Source organism: Mirounga leonina, unplaced genomic scaffold (assembly GCF_011800145.1).
Source record: "Mirounga leonina isolate KUSES-001 unplaced genomic scaffold, KU_Mleo_1.0 Mir_151, whole genome shotgun sequence".
In the NCBI taxonomy this organism is placed as follows: Eukaryota; Metazoa; Chordata; class Mammalia; order Carnivora; family Phocidae; genus Mirounga; species Mirounga leonina.
Window position 1 is genome coordinate 21,404,778 of NW_023270377.1, and position 15,954 is coordinate 21,420,731.

Consider the following 15,954-nt stretch of genomic DNA (forward strand, 5'->3'; position numbering starts at 1 on the left):
CCTTATTATTTTTGTCCTAAGGTGATTATTTGTATTATTCTGTTTGTGTGTGTGTGCGCACACTCACACAATGTTCACCTAAGCTCATCTTTCATTGCAAATATTCTTGGGAAATAAGTAGGATTATATACAAAAATACATAAATTAAATGTTTTAAAAGAATAATTAGATATTTATGCTAAAGCAGTGGGACATAGATATGGAATCTTAATTTTCAGAGTATATTAAATGTAATCGCCAAAATCTTGGCAATCAAATGTTCTTCCTGAAACTAAGAGAATGGCTTAGATAATATTTCAAGGTCACTTTTAGTGCAACATTCTTCTATTTCTATTTTAAGCTTGAAAATTCACCATGAGAATCCTTTGTTCATTCCACATAGAGGGTTAGACCAACATTTTTCTTTTGAGCACTATACCAGAATGCAAATGGCTCTATGCTATAATAACTACAATACATGGAAATGGTTACATTTTTTTTTTAGTGTGGAGGCTATCAATTGTATTTAATTTTTTTAATTTTTTTAAAGACTTTATTTATTTGAGAGAGAGAGAGAGAGAGAGAGAGAGAGAGAGAGAGCAGAGGTGGGGGGAGGGGCAGAGGGAGAAGCAGGCTCCCCGCTTAGCAGGGAGCCCAGTGCGGCCTCCATCCTAGGACCCTGAGATCAGGACCTGAGCAGAAGGAAGATGCTTACTGACTGAGCCACCTAGGCACCCCTATCAATTGTATTTATGAGACTGACACGCTACCTACTGCGCTAAGGAGGCACCTCCTATCAATTGTATTTAAATGAAGGTCAGCTATCTGACGAGTTAACTGTGCTCTGACTGCCACATTAGAGACTTCTCTCGCTGTAGATTTTCTCTTTAAAGTTCTTCAAGGATCCAGTAGTATTAACCCACATGTAAATACCCTAAGACTACTTTGACGTTAATGCAAACATTTTCCTACATGTTTACTAGCTATGCCAGGATGAGTGTCTTCCCTTAGTATTTGAATAAAATCTAAGTTAAACATCTGACAGAACTGGTTAATTTGTGTATTGTGCGGTTTGATTTGAAATAGGTGGTCCCCAAATCAGCTATTGACATTTATTCTATCTCTCCTGTACATGAAATTCAATCATAAACACTGAGGGAAGATGTTGCAAAATAAAGAGATGCAGCCTCATAGTTGAAGTGACAGAGCACGCACAACACACACGTATTTACTCACTCATACTGATGCCTCAGAAATCCTAGGCTATATTCTCACATGCCAGTCAGTTTAAAGGGAGACCTGAAAGTGGTTAATTTGGAAACACTGAATTGGTTGTTTAAAGAAAAGGAAGGAACTTATATTGTTCAATTAGAGTCCACTATTTTTTTAAATCACAATTAAATATATTTATTTGAAGAATGTTATAGGTGGAAGGGATTAGCAGATCATTCAGCCCCCTGCATCTCATTTGACAAGGGAAAAAACTGAGGTCCAGAGGGGTCTGCCAGATTTAGAGGAGAAAAAGAAAAGAAAAGAAAAACATAGAAGACTCATAGGTTGTTCTTACATTGAAAAATTATCATTTGAAAAAAATTATTCATTGTTTATCTGAAATTCAGATTTAACTGGGAGTCCTGTATTTCATCTGACAACCCTAGCCCCATAATTTTTTTCTTTCATATGGACATGCCTAGAAATAATCTTAAGATCACTTATGACTGGATATTAAAATAACTAAATCTAATGTCCATGGAGAAGTAAGCGATCAGAGGAGACAGAGCCAGTGTGCACTCAGACCAGATGGAGGAAGACGTCCTACTTCCAAATTCAATGCCCAAGTCAACTAATGCCAAACAACCAGGGACTTAAATGATCTCAACAAAATAACTTTATTCTCTTTTTATATGACTTAATTTATATATTCTTTTCTAATTCTATAGGCTCCTAATACTGGAAAACTTTGAAGATGCTCTCTTAAATATATCAGCAGATAGTCCTTATATTCCTTACTTGGCATGTGTGAGAAATGTCACTGACAATTTGGCCAGGGGATCACAAGGTAATACTCTTCTTAGTAGTCAAAATGCTGCTTAGGGTTCTAATTCTGTTCTAAAGTAGTCTTTTAAGACATTTGCTTAAAAAACTAGAAAGGTTTTTAAAAGATTTTAGTTTCCATACGCATGAGTTTCAGTTTGGTAGTTTGATATATGAAGGGAATATCTAATTGTGTTATTATATTATTACTTCTGTTCCTGCTGCTAGTACTTCTGGCCACCTGGACAAACTTTAATTTACGATAGCCACGTAACAGAGAACATGATAATGACCACCCAAACGAACTCGCCAAGTTTCTGGAATTATTAGTAATTCATATAACCCTTCATGGCATTTTCTGTGTCCTTAATAATCTTAGTTATCAAAAAACAATGGAGAATGATAATAGAGACTTCCCAAAGCATGTGTAAATTATATAAACAAAGGATTTTTGTGTGGCAGACTATTTTTACTTCCCACCCTTATACACCTTATTTTCAATTTTCTGCCTACATGGACAACCATGAAGATGGCATTTAATCAAATGTTTCTTTTCCTTTTTCAAGAGAAAATATCGAATTTCTCACCTTTTCCAAGGGATCTATATTTACTTTTCCCACACCAAAATAGTTTCTTGAGACTTAATGGCAAGCAAATAGCACAAGTATTTAAGCGTGGTCTCTGTTTACTAGGCTTGAATTAATCAAGGTTGGAAGGGTGTGTATGTGTCACAGTGATTATGCAATCTATTCTCCCCCAAACACTTCAACTTAACAGCCTATCAAAAAATCAGAAATAAAAGCAGATTTAGTTCACAAAGAGCCAAAAGTGTGTAGCACCTTTGCTAGAAATATTTTTATCTCTAAGCAGAATATCTATGAATATTTTTAAAATAATGAACTCTCTAGTCTCCACGGTTCAAGGAAAGGTTAAATTTTCACTTGTCTTATACTTAGGTTGAACTAGGCCATTATCTTAGGAAAAACTTAGCAATAAATTAGGATAAAGGTGTTTTTCAAATGGGTTTCCTAAATGACCTTGCAGTTCACATAAGGTAAATCTTCTCTCTTCCTTTACAGAAAATTTAAGACTCCTGCAGTCCATAATTTCATTTAAAAAATCTTTTCTTCCAAATGGTTTTTATGAGGATTACTTTTCTTCAGTTCCTGAAGTCCTGAAATCAAAAGTAAGTCATGAAAGAAAAAATAAATAAATAAACCTTGACATTGTCTGTAATGCTCTGGCGAGATGTATTTCAGTTTAAGTTTTAAATCTGTATCTTCATAAATATTTGTCCTATTTTGACTAGATTAATGCCAGAAAAAGGGGGACAAAAGGGTTCTTGTGCTAGAAAATGGCATTTTGTTCTTTTTTTTTTTTAATTTTTTTTTTAAGATTTTATTTATTTATTTGAGAGAGAGAATGAGACAGAGAGAGAGAGAGCATGAGACAGGGGAGGATCAGAGGGAGAAGCAGACTCCCTGCCGAGCAGGGAGCCCGATGCGGGACTCGATCCCGGGACTCCAGGATCATGACCTGAGCTGAAGGCAGTCGCTTAACCAACTGAGCCACCCAGGTGCCCGGCATTTTGTTCTTAATTAGTGGATATCTCTATATGAAATGACCAATAAAGGCCTAATTGCAGTATTCACATACATAAAGGAATGACTAATAATATAGTTACCTCGTTAAGCTTCGTAATTTCAAAATAGTACTCATAATATGATTTCTAATTTAAGTTGGCCTCAGTTTTTAAAACTACAAAAGTTGATCTTAAAAGCTAGTGTTTAGACTTCACAGTGTGCAAAAATCTCAGAAGTTGACTAACCTTATTTTTATTGTCATCAGAAGCAGAAACTAATAAATCATATTAAGATGTATGATATTTAAAAAAGGAGGGAAAGCAATGAAAAAAATTTTAAACTCTGAAGTTTGAATTGGTTCACATTTATCTATTATTCTTTGTTTAGCTCATGCATATAGTATACAGGTTATCATGATAATTCATTTCTTAAATAACCCTATTAAAATTAGAAAGCAGCTTTCCTAGTAAGAACAGCAGTGTAATTGAATTTAGGTAGGCAGTGATAAAGCAAAATTAGAACTGGTTTATTCAGGGCAAACAAGATGACTTTCTGTATAGTCAAGATGGTCTAATTATATCCAAAACATATGTCCGTGTGTATTATAAGTAGGTAATGCTAGTGAGGTTACCTCCATTTTCTCCTGATCTTCTACACAAATTAAAATTTCTAATGCACTTAATTTAGCAGTATCTTAATTTGTGCAAATGAAAAGGAAGTTATGCATTCATCTGGAAAATTCCTACTCATCCTTCAAGGACAAGTTTAGATGTCACTTCTATAATATTAGAGTATTATTGCCTTTCTCTCTATTTCCCAGCCAGGATAATGGCTTTGTGTGCACATAATATTTATCCATTCATTCATTCAATCCATGATCTATGGTCCCATAACACTAATCTATTTATTAAAAGACATAATCTCTAACCCCAAAGTCCTTATAGCAATCCACTGTAGCAGATGGAAAAGCAGACCAATAATTATAACACAGTGAGATAAGTATTGTGGTATGTGGATGGACAGGATTCTGTGTATGGAGGTGGGAGATTTAACTCCAATTGTAGGGAATGGAGGTGGAGAGGAGAAACTTCATGGAAGAGATAATACTTGCTCTTATAGGCTGAGTAGGATTAGGTTGTACAGTCCTACATTCCACACATAGAGACCTGCATTTATTAAGACAGAGGTATGAACCTGGAGGACAGATACAGGTTACCTGCAGTCCTGTGCCCGTCTGGAGCAGAAGGTGCCTATGGGAGAGGCAGGAAAGGGGACTGCAGAGAGACTGGGCGCAGATCCCAAAGTCCTCTTTCTGCTTAGTCACGGAGTTTGAATCTGGTCTGGAGTGTTGTGCATTTGAAGAAAGTAAAATTTTCATTTTAGAAAGAGAACTCTCTGGGAGGACTATGGAGGACAGATTGAAGAAAAGCCAAGTAGGTGATATCTGCAGTAACCTAAGCAAAACGTGAGCCCTGCACTTTGTCAATGGCAGAGAAAGAAGGAAGAAACAGTTTCAAGAATGGGGTAGGAGTTTAGGTGACACAACGCGGCAGCCAGTGGGCATAAAGAAGAGGAGTCTGATAGCGAGATTTCTGGCTTTTGGAACTTATTACTTAGCATTATAACTTGTTGTATAAGTAAGGTCTGTTTCCCTCCCTAGAGGGTAAACTCAGATAAAATGTAGCCTCTATCTCTAAAGCCCCACATTTACCACGTAGTAGGAGCTTAAGACAACTCATGGATGTGTGAACAAATGAGGGTGTTAAAAGAGAGCCCTGGTGATATAACTGTGTCACCTGGACAATTATTCATTGTAGTTCTCAACTTGTGAAGTAATCAGGCAGCACAAAATATACACCAGGGAAATTGAAACAATGCATTCTCAATCAATTACACTCACGGAATGGGAAATAGATGTAAGAATAATTTAAAACAGCATTCACATTTTGACTATACTGCTCCACTTCAGGGTTACATTATGAAAAAAGTTCTAGAAGCCACAGAAGTGGAAATAAACTGCAATCCTGTCCTTTGGGTAGAAAGTCTGTTGTCATTTACAAGAAGCATGGCAGCTATCTGCAATTAACAGAAGCCCTACATTCCAAGACTATAAGCTCCCTGAGGAACGTTGCTAAGTCTGTCCCTCTACTATTGTATTCTCAGCACCGGGCGTATGGGCACATGGAAAATATTCAGTATGTATCACTAAAAGAATGAAGATAAATTCTTACAGTTTTATAGCAAGAGATGATTTAACTTCCTTGCTTTGCCTTCCCCGGTAATTAGTGTCTTAATTGTGACAGTCAGTTAGGGCCTACCCATTCATTCTAAAACTTTACTCATGGCATTTCTAAGAAGGTTTAGACCCTCCAAAATGTCAAATGCTTGCCATTCAAAAGTGACTTCTCCTTCTGTTCCTATCCCTCTTTTCTAGTTCCAACACTGTACTCTTCCTGAGCTTTTGTGTTTTCTCCTTCCTTCATTGTGAGAAGAATAGCTTCCTGATTGGGGAACTATACATAAAGTGGATATTCCCCATACTGGGCAGAAATATGGGTAACACAATATTTTTATTATAACACCTTTAAATTTTTAAATAGGTTCCTTTCCCCTGCATTTACTTGCCAAGAGCCCAGGAGCACTGCTGTTTTATCACTTTTATACCTATGATATTTTGAGGTTTTTTTTTTTTTTTTGAGGGGGAGTGGGGGCAGAGGAAGAGGTAGAGAGAGAATCTTAAGTAGGCTCCATGCCCAGAGTGAGCCCAATGCAGGGCTCGATCTCACGACCCTGAGATCATGACCTGAGCCAAAATCAAGAGTTGGACACCCAACCAATTGAGGCACCCAGGTGCCCCGATATTTTGAGTTCTTACTTAAATGTAACTTACATTTCTGATTCAGATGCATTCAGGGACCACAGGCACTGGGGAATTCAGTCACAGCTGGACATGGAGTTAGTTATGGGTCATTGTTCACATTTGACCTGAGACCTTTTTCACTATGTGGACCAGGGTCATGATAAAGGAGAAAGGACTGTACATGAGGTTCTGACAAACCTACAATCTGGATTTGACACACTTTTGAAGAGAGAATTTTAATTCTCTGGATTTAAGATTGACTATTAATGGTCCATGAAGCTTCTAAAAATTTAATGCATGTATTGCTTTTAGAAGAAAGTAGTAAATAATGACAAATACTATATGACCTTCAGGTTGCTCCTTGATGGATGTGCTCCACAATGCATTCCATATTATTGACCCTGAATTAAACCTTTATTTCAGAGAACCAATTCTACTTCAGTAGCATGGCTAGATTTCCAATTTTTCCTTCAATAACTTTTATCAAGCGAAGATTATACTGTATGGACTTTTACTGGTTTCTCATACATGTATGCCAAACTTGCAATTAAAAAATGTATTTGGGTCAAAATATATACATGTATATATTTAGGTCTCTACTGAGTAAAAATCTCACATTTACTATACCCTCAAAGCTTGATTAAAACAAATTTATTGGGCTACCAGTATTTATCCTTTTCTTTAAAAAATCATGAAAAGTCACTGAAGGATGTGGCAGGAAGGCTTGACTCCATTCATTAGAAATTTAATCATATCTATTATTTGGAAAATCAAAGGAAGGAATAGAGTGGCAAACACGTAGTTACAGCTGATAAAACAATTGGACCTGGGCGCCTGGGTGGCTCAGTTGGTTAAGCGACTGCCTTCAGCTCGGGTCATGATCCTGGAGTCCCGGGATCGAGTCCCACATCGGGCTCCCTGCTCTGCGGGGAGTCTGCTTCTCCCTCTGACCCTCCCCCCCTCTCATGTGCTCTCTCTCTCATTCTCTCTGTCTCAAATAAATATATAAATAAAATCTTAAAAAAACAAAAAACAAAAAAAAAAACAATTGGACCTGTAATGGAAATTTTCTCATAGCAGTAAGACTAGTGAGTAGAATTTTAATATGCATGAGGCTATTTTAGATAGTTCAAAGCCAGAAGTCAATTAGAATATTAAATACAGTAAAAAATAGACCAATGATATTTACTATCTAAGATGATCAGTGTTTAATTGCTAGTGCCTACATGTAGTTACTATAAATCTTTCATCTAAGACACATAATCGTGCCTTTCCCATTTGATATATGGAAAGAAATATCCCTAAACATTTGCCTGTATCATAAAATACTTCATTTCTATCAAAATGCAACTTCTGATTGAAATTGAGTTGCAATGAATGACACATATATTTGCTTTCTTAGGTGTTGCTCCAAATTCTTTGACTTCCATCTCTCTCTCTGTCTTTTTTTTTTTTTTTAAGACAGAGGAGGAGGAGGGGCAGAGGGAGAGGGAGAGAGGAAATCTTAAGCAGGCTCCACACTCAGCATGGAGCCCAATGTGGGGCTCAACCTCATGACCCTGAGATCATGACCTGAGCTGAAATCAAGAGTGAGAGGCTTAACCGACTGAGCCACCCAGGCATCCCAAATTATTTGACTTCTTCTAAAAATTTTTTTATTGTTATGTTAATCACCGTACATTACATCATTAGTTTTTGATGCAGTGTTCCATGATTCATTTTTTGTGCATAACGCCCAGTGCTCCATGCAGAATGTGCCCTCTTTAATACCCATCACCAGGCTAACCCATCCTCCCACCCCCCTCCCCTCTAGAACCCTCAGTTTGTTTTTCAAAGTCCATCGTCTCTCGTGGTTCGTCTCCCCCTCTGATTTCCCCCCCTTCATTCTTCCCCTCCTGCTATCTTCTTCTTCCTTTTTTTCTTAACATATATTGCATTATTTGTTTCAGAGGTACAGATCTGTGATTCAACAGTCTTGCACAATTCACAGCACTCACCATAGCACATACCCTCCCCAGTGTCTATCAGCCAGCCACCCCATCCCTCCCACCCCACCCCCCACTCCAGCAACCTCAGTTTGTTTCCTGCAATTAAGAATTCCTCATATCAGTGAGGTCATATGATACATGTCTTTCTCTGATTGACTTATTTCGCTCAGCATAACACCCTCCAGTTCCATCCACGTCACTGCAAATTATTTGACTTCTTAAAAGGAATAGCTCCAGGGTAGCTTCCAAGCACAACAGAACTTTTAAGCACTTCCAGAGAACAAAGGCACCCAGTTTCCCTCAATAGATAAGAGAGTAGAAGATAATGTCCAAAACAGTGCAGACACTTCTGAAAATCCAAGTGTATTCCCATTCATATTTTAAATGCAGTCTTATTAAAATGCATGTGATTCACATGCTGCATTTTAAAAAAGCTTTTTTCTTGTCAATGAATTTTTTAATTGTGGTAAAATACACATAATATAAAATTTACCACCTGAAGCATTTTTAACTGTACAGTTCAGTCTTGTTAAATGCATCCACATTGTTGTGCAACCAATCTCCAGAACTCTCTTAATAATTCAAAACTGAATCCCTGTACCTATTAAAATAACACCTCTTCCCCTCTCCCCCTAACCCCTGGCGACCACAATTCTACTTTCTATCACTATGAATTTGACTACTCTACATTCCTCATTTAAATGAAATCATCCAGTATTTGTCTTTTTGTGACTGGCTTATTTCACACATCACAAGGTCCTCAAGGTTCATCCGTGTTGTAGCATGTGTCAGAATTTCTTTCCTTTTTAAGACTGAATAATATTCCATTGTGTATCTATATACTACATTGTGTTTATCCATTCATCTGTCAGTGGACACTTGGGTTGTGTCTGCCTCTCGGTTATTGTGAATAATGTTGCTATGGACCTGGGTGCACAAATACTTGTTTGAAACCCAACTTTCAATACTTTGGGGTATATACACAGAAGTGGGATTGCTGAATCATACCAGTAATTCTGTTTTTATTACTGAGGAAACTCCATACTGTTTTCCACAGTGGTTGCATCATTTTCCATCCCCACCAGCAGTGCACAAGGGTTCCAGTTTCTCCACATCCTTCCCAACACTAACGTTTTCTTTCCTTCTTTCTCTTTTACTTACAGTAGTCATCCTAATGCATACGAGGAAGAAAGACTTTTTTTTTTCCAAAACTGCTTTGCTCTCTGCCTTTCCACATGACTTAAAACATATACTAAAATATAAATTAGTTGAAGTATTTGTGATTTAAATGAGATAAAACTAAACCACATTTTTTTTAACCTTTGAATCTACAAGATCTGAGTCCAGTTGGGAAATACAGGTCTAATAGTTCCAAAAGTTTTATAAAATTCTTAAGAAAGCAATAAACTCAAGTGACAGAAAATAATGCTTTGCGGTAAAACTTGACAAATGCCAACTAACTAAAAACATATGCACAGTGTTTTTTTGAAGTAAATCAATTTTGGTTACTTATTATCAACTACCAAATATTTATAATAATATAGCTAATCTATTTCTCACTCCTTCCCCTTTCTGGAAAGCTCTCTCAACTTCGAAACTTGACCGAACTTCTTTGTGAATCTGAAACTTTCAGTTCAATAGAGAGAATGTGCCAGCTCTCTGACGTGAACTTTAGGGACCTATGTGAAGAAAGTGCATTTCATGTGCAGCTCCTCGAAGCAGCAGAGCTTGGCACCGAAATAGCAACCAACTTACTGTACCATGACAATATTATATCTAAAAAACTGAGGGATTTGCTTACTGGGGATCCAAGCAAAATGAATTTAAATATGGATTGGTAAGTATCTTCATTGCCTGTTTCCTTGGGGAAACCCCTTCTCAAATAATTATGGATATGCTTAGTTCAGCTTCTTCTTCTCTTCTGTTTTGTTCCAGGTTGCTAGAACAGGCACTGCAAATGAATTACTTGGAAAATATCACACGGTTAATGCCCATCATGGAAGCCATGCTGCATGTCAATAACAGCGCAGACCCTTCTGAAAAACCAGGTGCTTCCCCACCCCCATTTATTTTAAGTGTTGTCTTATAAGAATGCGTGTGATTCTCATGCTGCAGTTTAAGAAAGGCTTTTTTGAAGTTCCCAACCAAACCTGCTTTGTATCTGCCCTTATACATGAGAAATCTGAAGCTTTCAAATATGGTTACTTGTCTAAAATAAACATACAGAAAGCCAGCAGAGGATGAAATAGGGAAATTTGATTTCACAGCAAAAAGATCTTCAAAATTTTAACTAGTTAGGCCATTCACCTTTTATTTGTCTGATAAATTAAAGTGCATTAGCTAGGATGGAATTTATTTACTTCCATGAAAATAATCTGATTTAAAAAGATGCACTGCTGTCTATAGAAATCTCAATTCAGAACCTCCTATTAGTATTCTGAGCTTGATGTCCCATGCAATACTTTTCTTCTTTGCATAATACCTCAGTACTGAAAAGAAAGGCATTCAGAATTTTGGACAACAGGCAGCCACAAAATTCGAAGGGCACTAAGTCCAAAAATAAAGAGGGTATATTTGCATAAGGGATACTTCATGAAGAAATCGAGAGATATTTGCAGAATGGAGATGATGATCTGCTAAAATAAAGTCAAAATATCATTTGTTATGCATTAAATGACCCAGATATGAAAAAATTACAATCACAGTCCTAAAAAAGTTTGAGGTTAAACACATTCTACTTAAAAGTGAGGTAATGATGAGAGACGATGGACTCTGAAAAACAAACTGAGGGTTCTAGAGGGGAGAGGGGTGGGAGGATGGGTTAGCCTGGTGGTGGGTATTGAGGAGGGCACATTCTGCATGGAGCACTGGGTGTTATGCACAAACAATGAATCATGGAACACTTCATCTAAAACTAATGATGTAATGTATGGGGATTAACATAAGAATAAAAAAAATGTTTGAAAAAATAAAAAATTAAAAAAAAAAAGTGAGGTAATGACTATTAAAAATCCTTGATAAACTGTAACGTGCTGGGCAAAGTTAAGCAAGTGTGCTCTGCAGCATTATGTTGTAGATTTAGCAAATCTTGTCCTAAGTTGACAATATTATATGATCCAAGGTTGAAAAGCATTTTGAATTTGTGTGATGTTTTAAATCAAATGGAGGGATATATATTTACTGCATTATGTGATCAAAGTCTGTGAGGAAACCATATTTTTTTAATCAACCTTGTGTTGTAGACATCTAAGGAAAATTTATAACCCAGAACAATCTGTTACCTTGGGTCAATGATGTCATAATTGGAGCAAGTCTAAATCAGATAGAAATAGATCCTAAAGATGCAGGGTTCGCCAAAAGAGAGATCTCTGCTCCTGACACAAGGCATGTATGTTGAGTGTATGTTTTAGTCTAGAAGACTTCTCTTATGTTAGTACAACAACTTAAAAAGAATTACATTGCAACCAACACGTGTTTTTTTTTTTTTTTTTCTTGCAGGTCAGTTAATAGAAATGTTTAAAAATGTTGAAGAGCTGAAGGAAGAACTGAGGAGAACGACAGGCATGTCCAATAGGAGTATTGACAGTCTGCTGGCCCTTCCTATCCCTGATAACAGAGCTGAGGTGGGGCATAATATAGTTGTACTTATAGCCAGGTCTTAAAAGTTTAAATCATGTGTAGTATTTGTTGAGCACTTATCAGTAAAACACTGAGAAGTTGCTTGCAGATCTGGTGAATTTTCCATGCAAATGATAAAATTAGAGGCTGAATTCCTTGTGGGGTTAGAAGAAAAATCCTAAAGCAAGACATTTATTACTATCTTTTCCTTTCCTTCTAGTTTTCCTTCTCCTTCATCTTCCCTCCTTTGTGCTCTCCTTTTCCTTACCCCTAGATGTTTTTTTTAAATAAGTGGTGCCTTCAATAATTCCATATATGCACAATCACAATCACATTTTCTGAGATAAATTTGCACAGTCTATTATAATGACATCAAAGTCAGATTTCAGTAATCTAATTGGGGAAAAAAAACAGACCATTTACAATTTGTTGAAATGAATACTCAGTTTGGCTTTTTAAAAGTCCCAAGACAAAACATAGGATATAAAATAGATAGGACCCAGGGAACTCTGGGCAAGTTTGTGGGTATAGTGAACATGTTTGGGTATGACAATGAATAACGTCATTTCCTCATAGGCTGATAATAGGGCTTTCCATTTGAAATGTCTCTTCTTTTATCCCTTTTCCAAGTCCATTGTCTGGAAATGTCATAGAAATTTTCCAAAAGAACTGCAGAGCTTAAAGCCTCATCTGTTCAAAACTTACGTGTGACAGAGTGTGTCATTTCTAAGCACAGCCCAGCTATTCTCCAATATCGGATAAAGTTTTTTGAAAGCCTTGAAGACTGCCTTAGGGAAATATTTAGGTTTACTTGTGTCCTGTTCATTGGTTCCCTCATACAAAAATTAAAACTGCTTTGCCTTCCCTCTTGTTCTAGTGAATAGTCATTGACCTTTTCCCTTTGATCTCACCTTTTACTCATTTTATCCTAAGATCTAATTTCAGTAATCAAGTGTTTGGCTTCTGAAGAGCAGGTTCATTTTAGTAAATAAAAACATAAATGAGGAGTGTACATTCTTAACTACTTTCAAAAGGAAAGAGAGAAGATTTTCAACAATCTTGAATTTCCTAAACTTTTCTCTTGATTTCAACTCAATGGCAATAGAGACTTCTTACTTCTCATATACACACCTCACTTTAAACACAGCATCACTGTCCAGGATGGTTGATTCACATTATTATGTAATTCTGGGCTTTTTGTTCTTTGCCCTTTATCTCTTGATAGAGATACCCGGAGGTTCTTATATAAGATTATAACTTCAAATTATTTTAAAAACAAAATGCAATTTAAATACACTAAATAAAATTTTAAAGGAAAAATGAGTCTTAAACGAATATTTTTCCCAAACTTAAGTCCTGATCAATTCTTTCTTGGTAGATCACTCACTCAGTTGTTCAAACAGGAAATCTCAGAATCATCACAACACTTCATGGTCTCTTTTTCTCCATCTTGTTTTTTAAGCTTTCCAGTGAACTCTGGCTCTCTGTAGTTTTATTGTGATTATTTATTTATTGTGATTAGTGATTTATTTTTGTTTTAAAGATTTATTTACTTATTGGAGAGAGATAGAGAGGGAGCGCACATGAGCGGGGGGAGGGGCAGAGAGAGAGAGAATCTCAAGCAGACTCCATGCTAAGCACAGAGCCCAACATAGAGCTTGATCTCATGAACCTAAGATTGTGACCTGAGCTGAAGCCAAGAGTTGGACATTTAACCTACTGAACCACCCAGGCGCCCTGTGATTAGTGCTTTAAATGAAAAAAATATATATATATTTGACTTGGAGTATAATTTATCATATTTTTTAATGAAGTCTAAGAATAAAGAAAAACCTTTCTTTTGAGAGATAGCTCTCAAAGGATTCACAACTTTTCTATTTTTTCTACCTCCAACTTGCAGATTATTTCTCGTGTGTTCTGGTTGCATTCTTGTGATGCTAATATGACCTATTCCAAAATGGAGAATGCATTGAAGGAATTCTGCAGCCTGCCTCTTCCAGAAAGATCCCGGCAGTCTTACCTCATTGGACTCACCCTCCTGCACTACTTGGACATTTACAACTTCACATACAAGGCAAGTTGCTATTGCTGAAATATTTTATATTCACAGTTTAGTACAAATACATTTGATTACATGAGTATGCTCCCTGATACTGTAACGAATGAGATCCATGTATATAGCTTTTGGAATTATAGCTTTATTTTAGAGCTAAATAGGACCTTAGTGATCATATACTGCAAATTTGCACATTTTATAGATGAGGAAATTAATATTATTGCCTTATTAACTCTCAGTTTGTGTATCCAAGGCCATGTATTAAATTTAATATATATTATACTAAAGTATGAAATACAGATGTTGTGTGTGTGTATATACATATATATTTTTACAGTGAACAAGCATTAATTTGGTAGGATAATAGAGATTAGAGCAAAGCTTGTTGTTGTTGTTGTTGTTGTTTTTAGTAGGGGCTTTTTTGGTGTTAAAAATTTGTGTGTGTATTTTTTCCATCAATTTAGAAAGAGACTACTATTACTTATGCAGTACAACAAAACAAATGGGTTACTATCAGAGTTTAGAAAAGTCAGCAATGACTTCATCTTACAATAAGTACATGCTTCATAAGTACTTGTTTAATACAAAACTGAAAGAAAAATATAAACATAGAAGAATTAAACATCTATTTCACCTATATACTAGATCAAAAATATTTACATGTTACTGCAAACACTGAAAAAATGTTTTTCCCTTTAAAGTAGGAAGAACCAGAAGCAACATGGCTGACTTTGTTGTTATAGCAAAGGGGGTGAAAATGTTTTAAGACTAGTTATCAATAATCCTATTCTGGGTCATCATTTTCTCACACCTGTATTTCTGCAATGGCCTCTTCATTGGCCTCCCTGCCTCCACACTTGCAACCTCCCCACCACTACCCTGCCCCACTATCCCTAAGCAGCCAGAGTGATCCTTTTAAAATTTAAGTCACATTATGCCAACTCTGTGCTCAATACCTTCTGGTGGCTCCCCAGTCTGTTCAAGGATATCCCTCGGTTCCTACAGGGACCCCATGATCTGCAAAACCCCTCCCATCTCTAAAATTCTCTTTCCTACTTGGTGACTCCTTGGGCCCATGACTGCTACATGGAACCACTCAATATTTCAAATGCCAAGAACAGTGCCAGGCCCAGAGAGGCACTCAGCAAATATCCATTAACTAGACAAATGGTTATTTTACATAAACTACAAACTAAAATGCATATGAAGTGAAATTATTAATTTTATTCATCTAAAATGTTAATCCTTATTTTATATTGCCTCTGCAGAGCAGATATCAAACCAAATATTTTTTGTTAAGTCTAGTAATTAATTATGTGCATTTGACAAGCAGAAGACCATTCCTACTTCTTTTAGGTATTGCAAAGAAAAATAATGAAAAATTTCTCATCACTAGTCAATTTATTTCACATCAGTGTAGGAATGCCCAGAATTTTGGCAGAACTGGAAGAAAAATTGTAATGTTGATTATAATTTAGAAAAAAATATAACTGAAATTAGTAGCTGTGTTAGCGAGCTGGCTGTGTCTTCACGGTATCTCTCCAACTGCATCTTGTGCTCATAATGGTGGTCTTTGACTTTCCTGGACATGTAAAGAACTTTCCCTCCTCATGGACCTCACACATCTTTCCCGCCCTGCTATAATCTTCCTCTGCTTATTCTTCCTCTGTTTTGCTCTCCATTGGGGTGCCATGTGGGAAAGATCTTTCTTGAATCTTAGCTAAACTCTCTCTACCTCCTCATATTCCCCAGTCTTGTTTATTGATTTGTTTGAAATCTGTTCCTTCTATTAGACCAAGGCTCCTTGAGTGGAGGGATGGTATCACTTGGTATACC

General features: G+C 36.5%; 1 protein-coding gene across 1 annotated transcript in view; it reads left to right on the forward strand.

The window, feature by feature from the left end:
* The window catches only part of ABCA12 (ATP binding cassette subfamily A member 12), a 168,528-nt gene that overhangs the window by 83,862 nt on the left and 68,712 nt on the right, over window positions 1-15,954 (forward strand). The window contains exons 10-15 of the mRNA XM_035008338.1: window positions 1,920-2,038; window positions 3,093-3,199; window positions 10,025-10,281; window positions 10,380-10,492; window positions 11,943-12,067; window positions 13,963-14,136. Of these exons, the coding sequence (XP_034864229.1) occupies window positions 1,920-2,038; window positions 3,093-3,199; window positions 10,025-10,281; window positions 10,380-10,492; window positions 11,943-12,067; window positions 13,963-14,136 (895 nt within the window). The remainder of the gene's footprint in view (window positions 1-1,919; window positions 2,039-3,092; window positions 3,200-10,024; window positions 10,282-10,379; window positions 10,493-11,942; window positions 12,068-13,962; window positions 14,137-15,954) is intronic.